The sequence below is a fragment of the Hermetia illucens genome, chromosome 1, assembly GCF_905115235.1.
Source record: "Hermetia illucens chromosome 1, iHerIll2.2.curated.20191125, whole genome shotgun sequence".
In the NCBI taxonomy this organism is placed as follows: Eukaryota; Metazoa; Arthropoda; class Insecta; order Diptera; family Stratiomyidae; genus Hermetia; species Hermetia illucens.
In genome coordinates, this window is record NC_051849.1 from 31,857,696 (window position 1) to 31,875,752 (window position 18,057).

The 18,057-nt window shown below is 38.6% G+C and overlaps 1 protein-coding gene across 7 annotated transcripts in view; it reads right to left on the minus strand.

The window, feature by feature from the left end:
- Positions 1-337: 337 nt before the first annotated feature.
- Positions 338-18,057, minus strand: part of LOC119648353 (protein GDAP2 homolog) — a 152,509-nt gene continuing 134,789 nt past the window's right edge. For all 7 annotated transcript variants that reach the window (XM_038050091.1, XM_038050064.1, XM_038050099.1 and 4 more), the window contains 5 exons: positions 6,011-6,164; positions 2,458-2,597; positions 2,349-2,403; positions 1,712-1,855; positions 338-1,610 (listed from right to left, as the gene is read on the minus strand). In XM_038050091.1, the coding sequence (XP_037906019.1) occupies positions 1,560-1,610; positions 1,712-1,855; positions 2,349-2,403; positions 2,458-2,597; positions 6,011-6,164 (544 nt within the window). In that variant the 3' untranslated portion in view covers positions 338-1,559. The remainder of the gene's footprint in view (positions 1,611-1,711; positions 1,856-2,348; positions 2,404-2,457; positions 2,598-6,010; positions 6,165-18,057) is intronic.

Genomic DNA, 18,057 nt, shown 5'->3' on the forward strand with positions numbered 1-18,057 from the left:
AAAGAAAAAGCAGAATCCAATATAGACCGAAATGTTACCGACAATTTCATAACATAATTTTGATATGAAACCTTGTCTTAACAAAGAGCCAATTAGCAGTCACAGCTATTATTTATATGGGCATTTTCTATGATACATGTGGTGAAGAATGTAATATCTTTTATAGCTCTTAAACGTTCATTGCATTGCGTTGCAATATATAGATTGAGTAGTTGAGACAAAAAAACTCGAATTGTCTGTTCAGCACAAATTTGGTTACCTTTAGTTTCAACTTAAAACAACCAAACTTAACAAAACCAATCGACCAATGCCTTATAGAAAATGAAATCAAATGAAAATCGATTGAAGTACTTTTATTAGATAAATTTTTCGATAGTTAAAACTGCTTAAAATCAACATAAATCTTTTGGAACAAAAATAAGAAGCGTACTGAACTAGATTAGATGATCAAATCGTTTCTTAAGTAAATTCAGATTTCTATTAAGTATAGCTTTGTAAGGAAGACTTAGAACTAAAAACTAAGTGTAAACAAAAATTCTTCGCGTGAATTAACATCATTTAGCTTTGATTCTATCATAGATTGAACATACGATGTTATGTAGCACCATCAGCACGTTATCAATACATTTAAGTAGTAGAATTAAGCAAAATGAATTATCTTATTCTCAATTAAACTTACAAATACAGTGGAGAGTATGCTGAATAATAAAATGAAAAACTATTGGAAAATAAAGGTAAAAAACGAATTGCTCGCAGTTTCTGTTTTTAAATCTATCCAAGTATGGCTGCCGGGATTACAGGAACAGATGCCGTTGAACAAAACAGTTGTTCAAAATCGTCGACAACTGATACCGTAATTAGTGACTTTCGAAATCTTAGTGACTTACTATGGTATGGATAAGTACTGAATCTTATGAGCATTATGCCTTTATGAATATTGTTCCAAAACTAAACGTAACAATCGCATCGAACCTAGTCGACTCTAAAGTGTTTATGCCAAGCATATTTTCATAATTTTATAATATTTCATAGAGTCTCCGAACCATTAACAATTTATATAATTTTAGCTTCATAATAATCGCCTAAGTAGTCCTGTATTACATCAGTGGTTTGTTAACATTCATCAAAATACACCTTCTATTACCAAATGTACATTAAGCATTGCTGTCCGCTATGAGTTATAAATTTGTTTCTTCTTAGTTTCTTTCCTTTTAATTGTTTTGAATTGATCTAGTGACAGCATTTTTCGAATTTACGTAAAAACCAATAAGTCGCAGTAACAATATACTTAAAAACGTAATTATTACAATGTCATCATAAGAATTAGATTTATATCACTCTAAAACTAATTAATAATTATTTATTGATATTATATTACAATTATGTTTTTATTTATATATAGTAATGCATTTACCTCTGTTCTTCCAATATATAAAAAAACAATACTCGATATTATGTGAATGCCTACGTTCTAATAACGTTTAGATAAAAATCATATAACAAACAGTTAAGTATTTATAATAATTACTTCTATTAAAACAATACTATGTTTTCTAACTCTACGAAGATGTATTTTGAGTAATCGGTTGGAAATAGTGCAGGCCATTCGTCTACAAAAAGACAAGAAAATCAGAAATAATACCATCGCATATAAAATGTCGCTAGGTTGGATTTATGCCAAGAATATTGAATATTGATACAACCAACTTACCGCCATATCGTATTCTGTGATATATGCAGGAATCTCTAACTGTTCTTTGGAAATGGCAGAGTAAAGATGTTCAACACCGGGAAGTGAATGGACTTTAGCTTTGATTGCGGGTGCCATAAATGTTGTGAACCACCAAGTCATCATCTATAAGCAAATAAATTTAAGGGTCGGCATGAATGGAATTAGGCAACCAAAGGACGAATTATTTTTATCCTATTGAATGCTCTATGAAACCTTTCAAGAGCCAAAGTGAAGACCAGGCTTCTAGCGTGAAAAATTGAAGCCTTAAGGGCAGGTAAGAAGTGAAAGCCGATTCATTTGATAAGTCGACATTCAAATTCCTTTCTTAGATACAATTAATAAAATAAAACTTTGCTAATTGGATTTGTTCCATAACACAAATATCAACATTTGGCTACACATACATAGATGATTCAAATTTAGAATTTCCGAGAAAAAAGGTGTTTGCAAACGAAATGACTTTTGCGTATTCCGTTCAATGATTTTACTGTTCGGAATCTTTGAATCTTTTAAGTAAATATTTTCGTATTCAATGAACAAGATGCATGCATCTAAACTTTGGAATGAAACCGTATGAAAACCAAATGTTTTTAGAAAATTATAGCATTTAAATTACCTTTGTCCAGAATGTAGGATGCACGATATAGAAGGCCTTCAAATTCTTCTTGTATCTGAAATAGAAGTTATGAGATCATATACTCTATAAGTGGCAATCCGAAGCTTACTTGTATGGAAGTATGCTGTAAACTTCTCGCAACCATTGCAGTGATGGGTAATTGTTGGTGCTAGTTAGGGTGTGGAAGTAGGCAATCACATAGTCTCCTCGAACGATGGGGTCCAATAAATGAATGAGATATAACAAAGCCTGGTTGATAAAAGAGAAAAATATATATGTTAATTTCCAGTGAACAGTTTAAGTTTATATATTTTATTTTCCTGTTTCGGGAATCTTAGGATAATGATCAGTTTTGAATTACTTTTTTACTCGAATATGTAGTTTACCCTTGTACCAGTTAAGGTCGCTATTCTTTCGACCGGAATGTTCACTGTCTTATCAATAATTTTATATCAAAAATTAACAATTGGCGACGCTTAGAAGGGATATACATATCTGATGTCCTACGTTTCCTTACAATTAATTCTAATTCTAATTAATTTCAATAACTTTATCCAAGCTGTATTGTTAATAGAAGGCACTATCAAAATCCCTCGATGGTTACCTACTTTGTCATGATGAGGAAGCCCAGTAAGGAAGATGCTCCAGAGAAGTAGAGGGCACTTGAATCTAAGCGGCAATCAAAACCCTAAGCCAAGGTGTGACCACCTGCCGAAGGCTCCCAAGGTTAAGATGTGGCTGGGAAGGGGGAAATCTGGATACCAGGCAACCTTAGTTTCAACCAGTCTCGTTTGGTAAAACAAAGGCTATGGTAACCAAATATGAAAAATCTAAAAACATAAAGTAAAAACCCAAATCTAATTCTGATGGGAACGATCCAACACTGAATGAAGGGGCAATCCTGAGCTCATTTATAGAGAGTCTGAGTTTAGACTCATATTTTCCATTCATTTAATTGGGACCCAGTCCCAAACAGACGAATCGGAGGAGGCGACTTTTGCCAGCACTACCGACCTCGGACTCTAGTCGGTATCACCTGCTGAGGCTAAAGTCAGATTGTACTACAGTTGAGGGAAAAGGATCGTCCGGGGTATATGCGTCTAAGGGCATATCGAAGCGGCAACTGTCGCCTGAAGATCCAGAGAGTATAGTACTTGCGGTTAATCGCGTAGGCGGCCAGATGCTTTTTGATTTTATTATGTAATTGCGCATACTTATACACACTGCGCCGAAACAAAATTTCAAATGCGGCAGTTGAACTGCGGTTAGCCGCGAATTTGACTACACGCAGTAGTTGTTTGTAATGAGCAGCTTCACAAGCGGGGTTGGCTCGTCGTGATCGGTTGCCCCATTTTATTTTAGCAAAGTCCTGATCTGAATGTAATCGTGAGGCCTTCAAATCACCATCCAACGTATCAAGCCACTGTTGTTTTGACCAGCCTTTTGGTCGCTTATCATCGACTTTGATGTTTAAACCAATCTTGGCACGTGAATTCTCTTTAGCACGAATTACATGACCATACCATCGGAGACACCTCTCTCGCAGTTTTTCCACGATCGGTACAACCATATACCGAATGTGGATATCCTCATTTTGGATGTGATCAAGGCGTGTCACGCCACTTGTCCAATGCAACGTCTTCGTCTCCATTACTGCAAGACTCCGTTCATTGTCGTTTATAGTAATTTTAGATTTGAGACTTTCGGCGATACGTCGATCACAAAGGACGCCATAATCGAAAAATGTATTTTCGTGTTTTCTCAGTTCCTTAAGGCAAATTGAAAATTGACCAGATTCGTGACAAACTTGGAGTAAAGGGTGAATCCAATATTCCTTCCTTTCCTTCCGTCCTGTTAAATGGGAGTTAAAATATATATCACTAGCTAACTCAATGACGTCCATTTCGTTTGTGAACAGAAAGTCCCCTGTTCGGCAGCTCAATCGCTCCATTTACGCGGTTGGACAACCGCTGATCATTTTAATTGAATAAAGGAAGAAGCGGGAGATACCCCCTCCGAAGCGCTGGAAAATCGCAGTGATCAGGCCCCTTTAAAAAGTTATGTCGTCTAAACTGTGGATAGGGCAGCCAACCGCATTTAGCGGTTCGTCGCGGCGGTTAACCGCAAGTGCGAATGAACTCCTAACTTTTCGTTTCAAAGCTTCAAAGGAAACTTCTCCTAGCTAAAGGCACTGCATCTTCACAAGGCATTAATCTGCGGTAGGTGTACACCGTAAAATGTTGCGGATAAACGCCAAAGATAGCATGAACAATTGGTTCAAGTCAAACAGCGCAATGATGTGTCGTATGGTGTGTGACTAACCCTAAAGAGGATTTCTGAGCTGCTATCTCTAAAAAATGCCTTCTCTCCATTAAATAGTGCCTTCTCTCCTTTAAAATGTGCCTTCTATCCTTCTAGAGAAGGAACGCAATGATGCTGGAACTTCTCTAACCTCAACATGTCCTCCTGGATGCTGCTATGCAGCAAAGTAGGAGAGAGCCAATAGGTCGGGAACTTTTACTTTACTACAGGATATTAAAAAGGTTCGGGAACAAATAGACTTCAAGCTCTTCTACAGGCTTGGAATCGTCATGCTACAAGTGTCGGCTAATGAAATGAAAGAAATGTATAGCCCACGGAATCTTCATCTGAAACCTGCATGATGCGCTATATTTCCCAAATAAATTTCCAGCACTGTACAGCAGACCCTGCACTCGTTGGATCAATTGCTGAAAGATGTTCATATACCTCATGATGATGGGAAGAGACAATTTTGAGCTTCTGTAACTTTGTCAGTAGTACGATTTTGACCAGTTAGGAATATCATACTTCATACTATATTTCATATTATTTTACTGTATATTTTATGACTCTAGTCAATTTTCCGAAAGCATAGTAAAATGTTCAATCAAGATTATGCCTTTATGGTTCCAAAACACGAATGATATGATTCTTTCAGTTCAAATTGTGTTTTTGAATTTTTTGGCGAAGGGTGAAAGGATGTCACACCACAGTCGAACCTGATGATGCGTGGATTTTGCACTTGGTAGGAGATTGGATTGACATTTTCCTCAAGAGCTGATTCTACTAACTCATTTTGAAAGGGAAATGCCAGGCTACCCGCCATTGTTGTCAACCTGTCGGAAACCATTCCCTATGGCCCCAGTACATTTATTTTCTGGACGATCCTTGTACACCGAAATTTCAGGAACAATTGTTGGCTTTATCGGTACGGTTGGTTAGTATATGCAAATCTAAATACTAGCAAATAAAAGCCAGACATTTTAACATACACCACAGTTTTGAGTTCAATTAGGCTTTCATAATTTCAAAAAATTTAGTCCTTAATTTCAGATTTCACCTCCGTTTCCTTGACCTTTTACTTATAGAAATTGCGGAAAGGGATATCCTAAAATGGAGCTTAAGATATAACATGGAGAGAGGAGCCTCAAATTGTCATGTACAACTGGTCCACCAATCTTTTCAGTTTCAGTATTGTTCATGAACTGCTGTGGATATAAAGTGTATCTTGCAGTGCTCTTCTCCTTTTTAGCAGCTAGAGAGCTCACAGAGAAATATAATCCTTCAAAACTGTTATCAAACGCGACAACAAAATGTACAAATAAACTAATGAAATTATTTACGGTGTTATTCCTTCTTACCTTGTCTAAATTGACATTACTTGCTGGGAACCACTTCCCACAAAATACAACAACTGGCCGTCCTAAACGATCTACGCCACTTTGATAAAGGCATCCGATTCCAGATATTTCAGATAAATCTTCCGTGCGAGCACGACGTAGTAATCGTTCGTATCTGAAAAAAATAAAAATATTCGCACATTAGTACTACAAATTTTAAAACAGTTAAAAATCTATGAATATAATCTAATTTCCTAGTTTTGGGGATGTCATTCTTCCGTTTTCCACTTTTTCCCAGCCCTCCTAAACTTGCTCGCATATTTCATTCAACTTTGCGTATGCGAACTTACGTACGTAATTCAGTGAAGGCATTGGATTTAATTATAGACACGAACTCTTTTTACGTGTGCCATGTTGTTTTTTTGGCTATTGCGTGCATTGATGGTATTTATAGGCTGGGAGTATGAATTGTCATTTTAATTTGATTTGCACAGATAATTGTTGTGAATTAAGACTTGTTTTATTTGCGTCTGTTACGCTACGTTTTCATTAATTGTCAGAAAGGTTACATTTGGGTTTTGTGGGACATAACAAGAGTTTATCCGAAGAATTGGTGTCTATTTTTTTCAAACAGAACTAGGCGGGGGGACAATTTCATAAATGGACCAAATATTTGGTTAATAGGAAAAAGATGGAGTTTTTTTGCTTAGAGATTGAGGAATCCTAAGTCCGCATCCACTTGATGTCGGACCGGACCAGGTGGAGAGCAACTTACTCCCACTCTTTATGGTCCCCGGACTCTTCTTTTTGGGTTTAACACCCAACGTTCAAAATTCAAAAGAGGGACGAAGACGGCTATGGGCTCGCGCCTCTGTCCTGGTGCGAAACCGTAGTCGCCTTCGCCCTTCTTTGGATTTTTGAACTTTGGGTATAAAATCCAAAAAGAGGAGTCCGTGGACCATAAAGAGTGGGAGAAGGTTGCTCTTCATTTGGTCCGGTCCATCAAGTGGACGCGGACTTAGAACTGCTCAATCTCTAAACAAGAATTGTCTAGTTCTAGCCAAGCTTTGCCCCGAACTGTGGGCGGATTTACATTGGATATAATTCGCACCCTTGTCGTGTTTTGCGAACTAAAAAAGGGAGAACATAACACCTGCGAGCCGCTTCGGTCACGCTGCTCACAGGGCAGAAGTGAGGCAGCGTCTGATGGGCCCTGGTATGAAACCGTAGCTGCCTTCGTCCCTCTTTTGATGGAGAAGTATCATATTTAGGCATGACGAGAAATATTCCCGAATTTAAGTTGATGCTAATTTATTGTGATTTTAATATATTTACCCAGCACTATAATATCCGACAAGCCATGTTAGCATTTCTTCTCTCTGAATTCACCACGCATAGTCCTTTGTCAACGAGTACATTAATATTCTTCTAACCAGAAAATATTAGCCTATGTTATGGCATTAAATTACAACGAAAGCTAATTAACAAAGCGTTTATTTACCCTTATTTCCTCTCATATAACCTACGCCGCTTCCAAGCGTAATGTCTTATTTTTATTAAACACCCTCAAATTACGAAATCGTTAGTACACAAATATCCATTTCATTAATTATCCTCACACGAATTATATCCTGTGAGCATTAAACGCTTGCAAACAACCATTTATCAGAGGCACGCCTCTGACGGTTGCGATGTATTCAAGCTTTCACTATGACTTTATATTAAGCAAACAGGACGGAGTGCGATGGGCACGGCCCAGGAGAAATGTACCCCCAAATGCGAACGTGCCTCACCTGACAACCCGCAATGGTTCTGACATACTTTACAAAGTAGAAATTTATGTTTATTGCGTGAAGATTCATTATGGGAGCCAGAAAGGAAAATGAAGTATGGCAGGCATAGCAGGCAAGTTGAAATGAATCAATGAGTCAGCAATGATAACTCGATTTCCGGTTCTTAAAATACCCCCACACTAATAGTATTTTTAGCATTTGATTCGAAAGGATAGCAAGTGTCAGGGTAGAGCTAAATATAGTCGGGCAGTGATATTTACGTGCCAGCTCCGTGACGGCAGTTCATGTCGAACATGTCGTCATCAGGACTAGAAATGTTCGAATCAAGACTTCAAATATAGAAAACTCAAATTCCATTAAATCGAAAATGATATCAAATGAGCTAACTTCTGCCTTTTGATTCAATCATAAAATCAACCAAAGCCAACCATTAATTTTTATCATACACTTTTTTGTTGCCCTCTGTTTTCAGTAGGAATTCTGTAGCGATTCATTGTGCCAGTCACAAGTTCAACCCCCCAGAATGGCTAGACGTTCGCGTAAAAATTTTGGAATCATCTAAAAAAAGAAATCGATGAGAGGCTTAAATCCATATTAAATGGAATTAGAAAAAATGCCTCGTAACCATTCAAGGAGCTCCATTACTTATGACATTGATACAAACTGTTCAAGGATCATTGGTTCTTTATCTCCTTTCATTGACTTGGAAGGCTTGCACAGGCATCGTGAAATATTCAATAATCTGAAGAGAGCTCGAAATCCTTGAGATACTAACCTTTGTAAACATAGACATTATTCCTCCTTGTCATTGGGAATTCTCATGTAAACCTAGTTCTCGCTCAACTTTTGTACTTTACAATTCTTCCACAAGCTTACATCGAGTCATCATAGTTGGCGTATGGAGTAGTCAATTGACTAACAAAAAATTTCCAAGTTTGATTACAATCGCACTATTTTGATTTTTCAGAAAATGAAGAAAGCTTCGTACGGGTAATAATGGGGTGGAGATTATTCTTGGAAAAAGATCATGGGGAAATAAAAATGATTTGGAGTATAAATGTCGCAAAAAGAACTCATTACTCAAATTACTAATATTTATGATATATTATATCATGACTTGTGTCAAAGAAAAGTATAGCTCCCAAGCCGAAAGTTCGGATTGGCAGTCAGGATATAAGACAAAATCTAGGAAATGCCTGCTCAACCAATGCCAACAGCCCTGCTACCAAATTCTATACCTCTACGTGGTGATGCTGAGAGCACTTTCTTAACAAAAAATTGTAGTCAGAGAAGGATAAAGGCGAGTCTTCTGGGAATAAAAACGGGATAAAATGTACCAAGTAGTCCTTCAAGTTGAGGGTTAGTACAGTACTGGTAACCCTATCCAGAAACAAAATGAGCTTCGGGCTAGATTGACTATACAGAGACGAAACCGGCAAAGAAAAATGGCAAACGATTTGCGCATTTTCTCGTGGATCGTGCGTTCACTGAACAGACCAAAAGCACTTCAGCAGATACTGCCTCAGATAAGGCTATAGCATAGGTACGAGCAGGTCCTACGATACTATTCTGCGCTTTTGGGACCAGAATTATCGAAAACGAATATAATACATCGAATAAAATGACTAGATGCGCTAGAGAGTGATTTCAGAGCTCCTCGAATACGCCCGAAGGAAGCTTACGACAGAGAAAAATAACGAGCAAAATCCTCGCTAACCACCGTAGCTTTCGAACAATAAGCTGAAGAAGAAAAATGATTTTTCAAGAGTCTTATCTAACTTACAAAAAAACTAATCTGTTTCGAAATAACGCCCAGTATAACGTAGTTAAGTTAGATCTTTTGTTTTGAAAAAAAATCCCATTTTTCATTTACACCCATTCTTCTTCCTTATCTTTAGTCTATGTCCCGTTCAGAAGCGTAGTCGGCTCGACTTAATTTTCCTTGATCATAGGCCTGATCTGGGAAGGAGTCAAGAAGCTCTCAAATCACCATCCAAGTGATCAACCCATCGTTGTTTCGGTCGGGTTTTCCCGGGTCGATTCTCATCCACTTCGATGCTGAGACTAATTTTAGAAAATGAGTTCCAGTCAACGCGAATTACATGTCTGAATCTATGCAGGCACCTGTCTCACAAGTTTTCCCAGATGGATGCAACCAGATATGAATCGCGGATGTCCTCATTTTGAATAGGGTCATAGCGTATTACGACACTGGTTCAACGCAAAATCTTTGTCTCCATTACCGTGAAATGCCGTTCATTGTCCTGGATAGTCGGTCAGAACCACGGAGGGCGTCATTGTGAAATATTACTTCATTCAAGCTGGGCGTAAGGGTAGGGTAACTTCATAGCATTGATCCGAAATATCTAAGTCACTCATTTCTCAGCAGGTCGATGCCAGTGACAGTAATAGCGCCTGTTTCATATTGGTCGGTCGTCAAAAATTCTGCTCTGTTCAGATTGAGTGCCAAACTGTGCTGGCCAAGCTCCTCAAGATCAGCTTTGTTATAAGACACTGGGAAAACATCATCTGCAAGGTATTCTCTACTTGTCGTAAAAGGCGGCTAGAAGGGATAGAATTTTGTTGGCTAGTAACTTGCAAATTTCAAATCTGTGACAATGTGCTCTTGTATTTTGAAAAACCCTAGTGGTAGATACGCTCTCTTGCGCTGGGATCCGGATTCTAATAGGATCCTGGCTGCAAAATTCCGGTCTATGTTAATCATCATCACAATTGTGCAGTGTTACGCACCAACGGAAATTTCTGAAATAATGGAGAAAAATGTTTTCCATTGGTAATTACGCATTAAAAATTTGAATGCCAAGGTGGGCTGTGACAACGAAAGGCATGATTTTAGTTACTGTAACAGCAGCAGTGAAGGGTTCGCATATTCCTGCTGTTCTCACCGCCTCGTCATGGGCGGCACAATGTTCGAGAACAGGGCCTGGTACAAGACCAAAACAACTTCAAAAGGAACCATCATCTGATTGTCGCTTAATTTCGTTTGCGTTTTTAATCTGCAACTGACCGCAGGCAAACAGTGCATCAGCCATTCAAATCTAATATCGGCTGCATCCGCAATTCGGGCTGTTGGTGATCAGCCGTGGAAAAACTTTGAACAACCCGAGTCAGAATATTAATGACCACTGAGCCGTATTCAAAAGTTAGTTCACATCTGGCGCGAGTCAAAAGAACATCACAGAACCTGGCTGATTACGTAAACATAGAGGCGGATAGATGAACATGAAAGGACTGAGAATTTTGGTTAATGGTTGCGAGCTGGGAGGAGCGCGATACACTAGAGTTCCGCTATTGTGAAAAAGGATGAGATTTATAGTGTACAATTTCGTAGTTGAAGCTGCTCAAACCAGCAACCATTTGAGCATCATGTGCTATACGAAAAGCTTGCAGGTGGTCGTAACTCTTTCAATGGTCCTGTGAGAGGCGTAAACAGTAAGCTCTTCAAACACAATGATAAGCAGTTGAAGCGATGGGAAGGTACACTACAACCAAATTCTGAATTGTATAACATCTAGTGAGGTTGCAGCTCTTTCGGATATGGCGAGCTACCGTAACACGCGGATACCAACTGATCTTAAGGTAACATATAACAGCAAAACATGCCATTTGCTACATCCAGGTAAAATCTCAGAAAAATTTGAAATTCACCAGGATTGCATTCTGTTGTCGATATAATTTTTTCCTGTTATCGGTAACGTCCTCAATGATGCCTTACTTGTTAAGAGATTCAATGCACTCTGACATCTTTCCTCAAGAACCTCGACCATGCTGAAAACATTTGATTGGTTTCCCATCGAGTCATAGGGTTTGTCCAAATGTCTTACAAATCAACATCACTGGAGTGCAACCGCTCACGAATTGCTAGCGGAATCTACTGTGAAGGAAAAAGCGGACCTAGTGCTAATCAGCGTTCCGACTTACATATTATGAACCGCTGTCATTGGCTTTGGGACAGTGTCATTAGTTTTGCCGTTTGACATAATACTTTCAATTAAAGAAAGACTTCGTAGCCTGATAAACAAAAGCAAAACTCGTTGCTGGGCACAAGCTAATCGAAGGGGTGGGTGGGGAACGGGGGAGATTCGATTATAAACTGATCACTAGGAAGATCGAGGTTGGGCTGAAACTCTGTTCACTTGATGCCGAACAGATGGACCCGTTGCAGTTGACGACAATAGCGTGGAAAAGGTCAAGGATTTTGAACTCTTTACCATGAAAGACTTGGAAGAGACAATCAAAAATAAGAAGGCGCCGGGTTCTAACGCTAACCCGGTAAAAGTACTAAGCTGGTGTTCCAACATCCGCCGCACCTATTCCTCGGTGTATTGTGGAGTTCCAGAGGAGAATGAAGAAGAAGGTAACACAGGGATGCATCCAAGAGCTCGACGTCTCGAACACTTTTTACGAAATGCTGCTAAGACTCGACATGCCACAAAAGTTGTACATACTGTTGACGGTTGAACAATGCAGACTTGGCGATGGCGGCTCATGGTTTCAGCCTTGCGCTAAAAAAACCGAAGTAGTCATCTTGACTAAGAAGAAAATCTCTACCCTGCGTCCCGTATCGATCGGCGGGGTGATTAAAGAGCCAAAACCGAAGGTTAAGTACTTTGGATTTACGCTCGACTAGGAGATGAACTTTTTTGAGTAAATCAAAGCACCAACGAGCAAAGCCACGACTAGAGTTTCAGTCTTAAATAGGCTGATAACAAACGTTGGGGGGTCTACCTACAAGAGATGTATAACGCAACATAGTCCATTTTGCTCTATGATGCACAGGTTTGGGGTGATACGCTTGCCTAGGTGTTTCATAATTGCCTCGTGCAATTACAGAGCTTTGGGTATGATATCTGCCTACCGAGCTGTCTCACAATCAGTTGTGATGGTGGTCGCGGGAAAGACTCCCGTTACCCTTATTGCAGAAGAACGCAAAACTATTTACAAGTGCAAGGGAAGAGACTCAAGGGAGGTGGTTGCTCGTGAAGAACGACATCATATACTCAGGAAGCAAATAGATTGTGCGGCGTATCAGCAACAAAGATCCGTGGTTGGTGAAATTGATTAGTTTTCTATGCAGCTTCTAAACAGGCTTGGAAGTTTTCAGTGCTACCTCCACAAGATTGGGAGGGTGGACGACATATTTTTTCTTGTGAAAGTTGAGACGGAACAACAGTTATTAGAAAGATGCTGAGGAGCGCTGACAGATGGACCCGTTTCGGGCATTATGTTCAGGCTCCTCTTGCGAAGAAGATAGGGCTCGACCAGAGAGGAGCTGGATGACAAAGGGTTTTTTGAACTAACTATTGACTTCCCCCTTGCCCTCCCTTTGGTGAAAGGATTTCCCTGACTTGCAGGCATTCTAAGATGAGAATAGCCCAAAGTAATGTGTCGAACGGAGATATTCCATTGGTAGGCCAACGATTTATCATTAGGGAAGTCTAACACTTAGTGCATAAACATATTCACCTACTTAACTTAAAAAATAAGAATATTGGAAGAATGGGAAATAAAACATAAGAAAATGCCTTGTAAACAGAAAACGAAATTCTAAGCTCGGAAAGTAGAAAGACTTTTTCTAATTTCAGAACAGCACATATAAAGAAACAGTTTATTCTAATTTAAAAGTTTTTCTAATTTTTGCGAGTTCTAATTCTTGACCGGCTACTTCAATATACTATTATTACTTTTATTTCAGCCGACTTCGTAGCGGGGAGCATTTTGAGCCCTAGATATCTGGACGGAGTCCATGATTTTTTTCAGAATTTTCGGATGAGTAGTTTCTGAAAATGGGCGCTTGAAATAGTTAACTCGCTTCGAACCCTCGCACTCCTTTCCCTCGTAACCAATTTCAAAACTAATACCGGCTTCAGAGAGTACTAATCGAAACCTCTCATTTGATACCCCACATGGGTATTCGGTGGAAAAAATGTACACCCGCTTTGCTTTCAACAAAACCTTAAAAACTGCCATTTTGGATGAGTGCATTAAATTTGGTTATTATCCAATTGAATGGAAATTCACGAAAATCATTCGAATCCTTAACCCGTGGAAATTCTCTGGAGTATAATGGGCTACTACAATCTCAGTGCTCAGAGGCTATGCTCCTTGCCCACCACACAAAGCCTAAGAAAGCTTCACATGTTTATTACAGTTATAAACCTATAAGTCTCCCCGGCAATATGGCGACAATATTCGAAAAAAGATCCAACAGATTACGTGAGAAATGAAAAATTAACAATTTGAATTTCGGGGAAAGATATTCAACAATCCACTATTTACTGAGAATTCAAAATGGACTGAAAGCTTTCAGTGCGAAACAATCTCTGGCTTCGATATCTCTGGACATTGAAAGGGCCTTCGATGGGCTTTGGAACAGAAATTGCTTTACAAACTTATAAAAGAGAATTTTCTGTCATATTTTAGTGAGCTCCCTTAGAGAGAGATCATTTAAGGTCTGAATTTATAACACCTTTTCGGAGATTGAGTCTAGCATCCCATAGGGATCAGTTCTCGCTCCTCTGCTATACTTAAGTTAATATATACTTATGACTTCCCCCGGTTCGAAAATATGGAACTTTTAATATTTGCAGATAATACTGCTAATATTTATGGAATGGACACTCTTTATTCAAAGATCCAAAGATTGTTACAGAGTACGATATTCACTATTTCAGAGCATCTAAACAACAACATATATTCTGCGCTGGGCAAGGAATTAAATGGTTCCCGAAATACAGTGTTTATAAAATAAAAATTGTAACCTTCAACGGAAAAGTCTTCCAATTGTTTTATTCAAAAGATTGACTAAAAAATATACTCCAGACTCTACAATGACTATTATCACAATCATATGATTCAACACTCATTTTCAAAGACATGCTAACATCGTTTAAATTGATATCTTTTCTCACTTTATCAACAAATAAAATTCATTGCCAATTGGCATCAATGTGATATTTTTCGCAAATATTGACGAAAGTAAATTTGGGATTGAGGTAAGCCTCCGCTTAGTTCACTACCGTCTACGTCGTTAACCATTCATGAATATATGCATATGCAAAGTAATACCAACTGCATCACATTCATATACTGATAATGCGACCATTGTTGTGTTAATTTTTTTCTAAACTCGTCACTTTTTTGAGGTAAATAAAAGTTCAGTGGCATTCACCTTTTACGAGGTGCAATCACTGGGAACGAATCTAGGTGAACAAGTTGGTTGACATGTTTATAATTTATAAAATGCTATTGTGCACTTGTGAACATGCTACAAATGGAAACAGTTGTAATGTTTTCCTAGTTTTGTTTGTTATTCGAAATAATTAAATATTTACCGGAATTTCTTTGCAAATAATAAAACGTAAATTCTAACACGTTTCGAATAAGATGCAATGTAGATATTTTTATAGTATTCAGGTATAAAAACCACCGACACCGAATGCATTCCATCAATTCTTTCTGCATTTTGATTGAAATTTCTCCATATGTCTCCTGTTCACTCCTTTTTATGGAGCAGGTACTATTTTTCCAACTATTTCATTCTCTAATGAGATTATACTTCAATGTTACTATCATCATACTTAATGGTATGCAAACGATAAATCTACAGGAGCGCATTATACACAAAGCCAAACACAAACATCCATGACGTAATCAGGATTTGAAATTCGAGTGCGAAAGACTGACCCTCACACAACTAGTTCATCGCACCGTACATTTTAGTTTAGATTGAGACTATATCAAGAATATGGAAGTGAAATCAATTGAAATGTTTGGAACGAAACTAGAAACAAGATCCTGTATCGCTCGGCATTACTATCGGATTACAAATGCTTTCAACATAAATGGGGTTGTACCTTTCCTATTTTCGAAAATTATAATATCCTGCCAAGCATTAGCTCTTCAATTATTTAAAACTGTTTTCAGCTTGTTCACCACATTCAGCCTCCGTCTTACCCCGTTCCTATTATCTTTTATTCATTCACTTGTCAGCCTGCCTTCATCGAATTACTTATCTAATGGAAACAGGAATCAGCTTAATTGCCACGAAGGAATAGTAATACCCGGCGAGAATTCAGTAGGATAACTCTATCGATTAAGGAACTTAATTATATTGTCTTCTTATGTAGGTCAGGGATAAAAGCCCCCTCCCCACCATCGCCGCTCATCAGACCTTGCATAACTGAAAGTTTTATTTATTCGTAACAGGTTGCAATCAATGGGGGGCTCGAAGATGATATCTTAAGTGAAATACTCAACCCAGTTACGCGCACAAATATCGATTCAGATTATCGACGTCATGAATTTTTGATTTACCTTTTCTACCGACATTTTATGGAGCAATGGCAACTTCACACAATTTCCTCGTTTTAAAAGCAGCTTCATGTCGAGAAGGAAGCTATGAATAGGTTATAAGGTTTAATGTTAACAACGCGTGAGCGTTTGCATCATATATGGGCGGATATCCATGTGCAGTTTAAAGAATTCAGAGAAAAGGCAGATATATTGTTCAATATTTTAATTAGGAGACTGAATTATTTATTATTTTATTATTAAGTCCGTACTTTTGTTAAATGGATCAGTGTTGGGCAAACGAGCCTCATTAAAATCGATTCCCTTTTTGTGCCTACCTACACGCAAACTATTCGCAATCAGTTGGATCTATTGGCCAGAGAATGGCCCTGAATGTATCGGTTGAGTTTAAAAGGAATTCAATGTAAACATGTGGAGTATCAACTGAAAGATATTGATTAATACTTCGGAAACTTTAGATGGAAAAGAGAGATAAATTGAGCAACAGCAAAATTAACAAAAACATGATTCGGCTCTCAGAAGAAGTCTAAACTAAATCGGCTGCTATAAGCCCCTATGTAAAGCATAGCGTGCGCCATCGTTGTCGGTTTCTGGCAATGTGCTTCATTACGTATTAAGAAATGAAAACTCAACACCGTCTCCGTGGCTAGAAGTAAATTTTATTCAGCATGTATTGATATTTCGGGAACCATTTGTTCCCTTCTTCAGTGCCGGAGGTATCACTACGTAGTTGTATTGCACCCTACTCGCCGGCCAGGTAATAACAGGACCTGCAATGGAGTGTTCGCCCTTTCTCAATATGTGACCTCTCCACTGCCACTTATGTTTTTTCATAAACACATCTGTGGAAATTTGGGCCGTATGCGGATAAAGTTTTCATCAGCCCAGAGTACCCAGATGACACGATGTAGACATGAATTAATGGAATCTTAATGGCTGTGTGTAACAGTAGGACAGAGAGAATATCACTGCGCTGTCTACTGTGGTGGCTTGGGCAAACAATGTTCACTTGATATCATTAAGCCGCTTGTATCCTACTTTCTTGTGATATGATAATACCTTCCAAGGTAATTTATCTTTAAAACAACCCAGAGCAGCTCTTTCATAGGAGAAAACCACGGTCAATGTGAAACTCCAGAGAGAGTGAATATAAATAACTTGAGGTGGGATTATTTTCGTATCATTAATAAACTAATTGGTAGGGCAATCATGTCCGATCGATGTGCAAGGGAGGTTACAGAGGGCTTCCCTGCTCCTTCTACCCCCTTCCGCACCCGCGCCAAAACAGTCCTTTTCAGGGGCACTGTAATTTTTTAAGGAGCAGTGACCACTATGGGTTTATAGCATGGGTTACTCCTACATGCTCTCTTTACAGTTTCCTCTTCCGGGATTGGGGTTGGCAAACCAGAATTTACCATCATGATATCAAAATACCCTCCCAGTTCAAGTGCCACAGCTTCTTAAGGGGAGTGAATGGCACGATTTTTCAATGGAGTTTGAAAGAAGCCTGTCGTTTTTTCCTTGATATCCTCCTTGTCAACGAGAATAGGGTTCAAAATTTAATCCCACCGTTTTCACATGAAAATAATCCCATTTTGAGAGGGACGATCGACGCAATTCTTGAATGTAATTACAAAGGAGGTACCTTTCTCTTACTTCCACATATCCTCCTCATCCTCTCCTCCCTACCAGACAATTCTGAAAAATCAAACTTTTCCATGATGATATCGAAAAAAATTCACTTTGAGGGGCCATAGCTTTTTAAGGGGTAGGTACATTGCACATGAAAAAAAACTCACTACCACCTCATTCTGACCAATCCATAATCATTATTAGGGAGGAGCTATTATATTTTCGAGTTTTCTGGGACGAACCTATTGACTGGATTACATTTTTGAATAAAAGTCTGAAGTATGAAGTGAAGTGCTCCTATTACAGTTA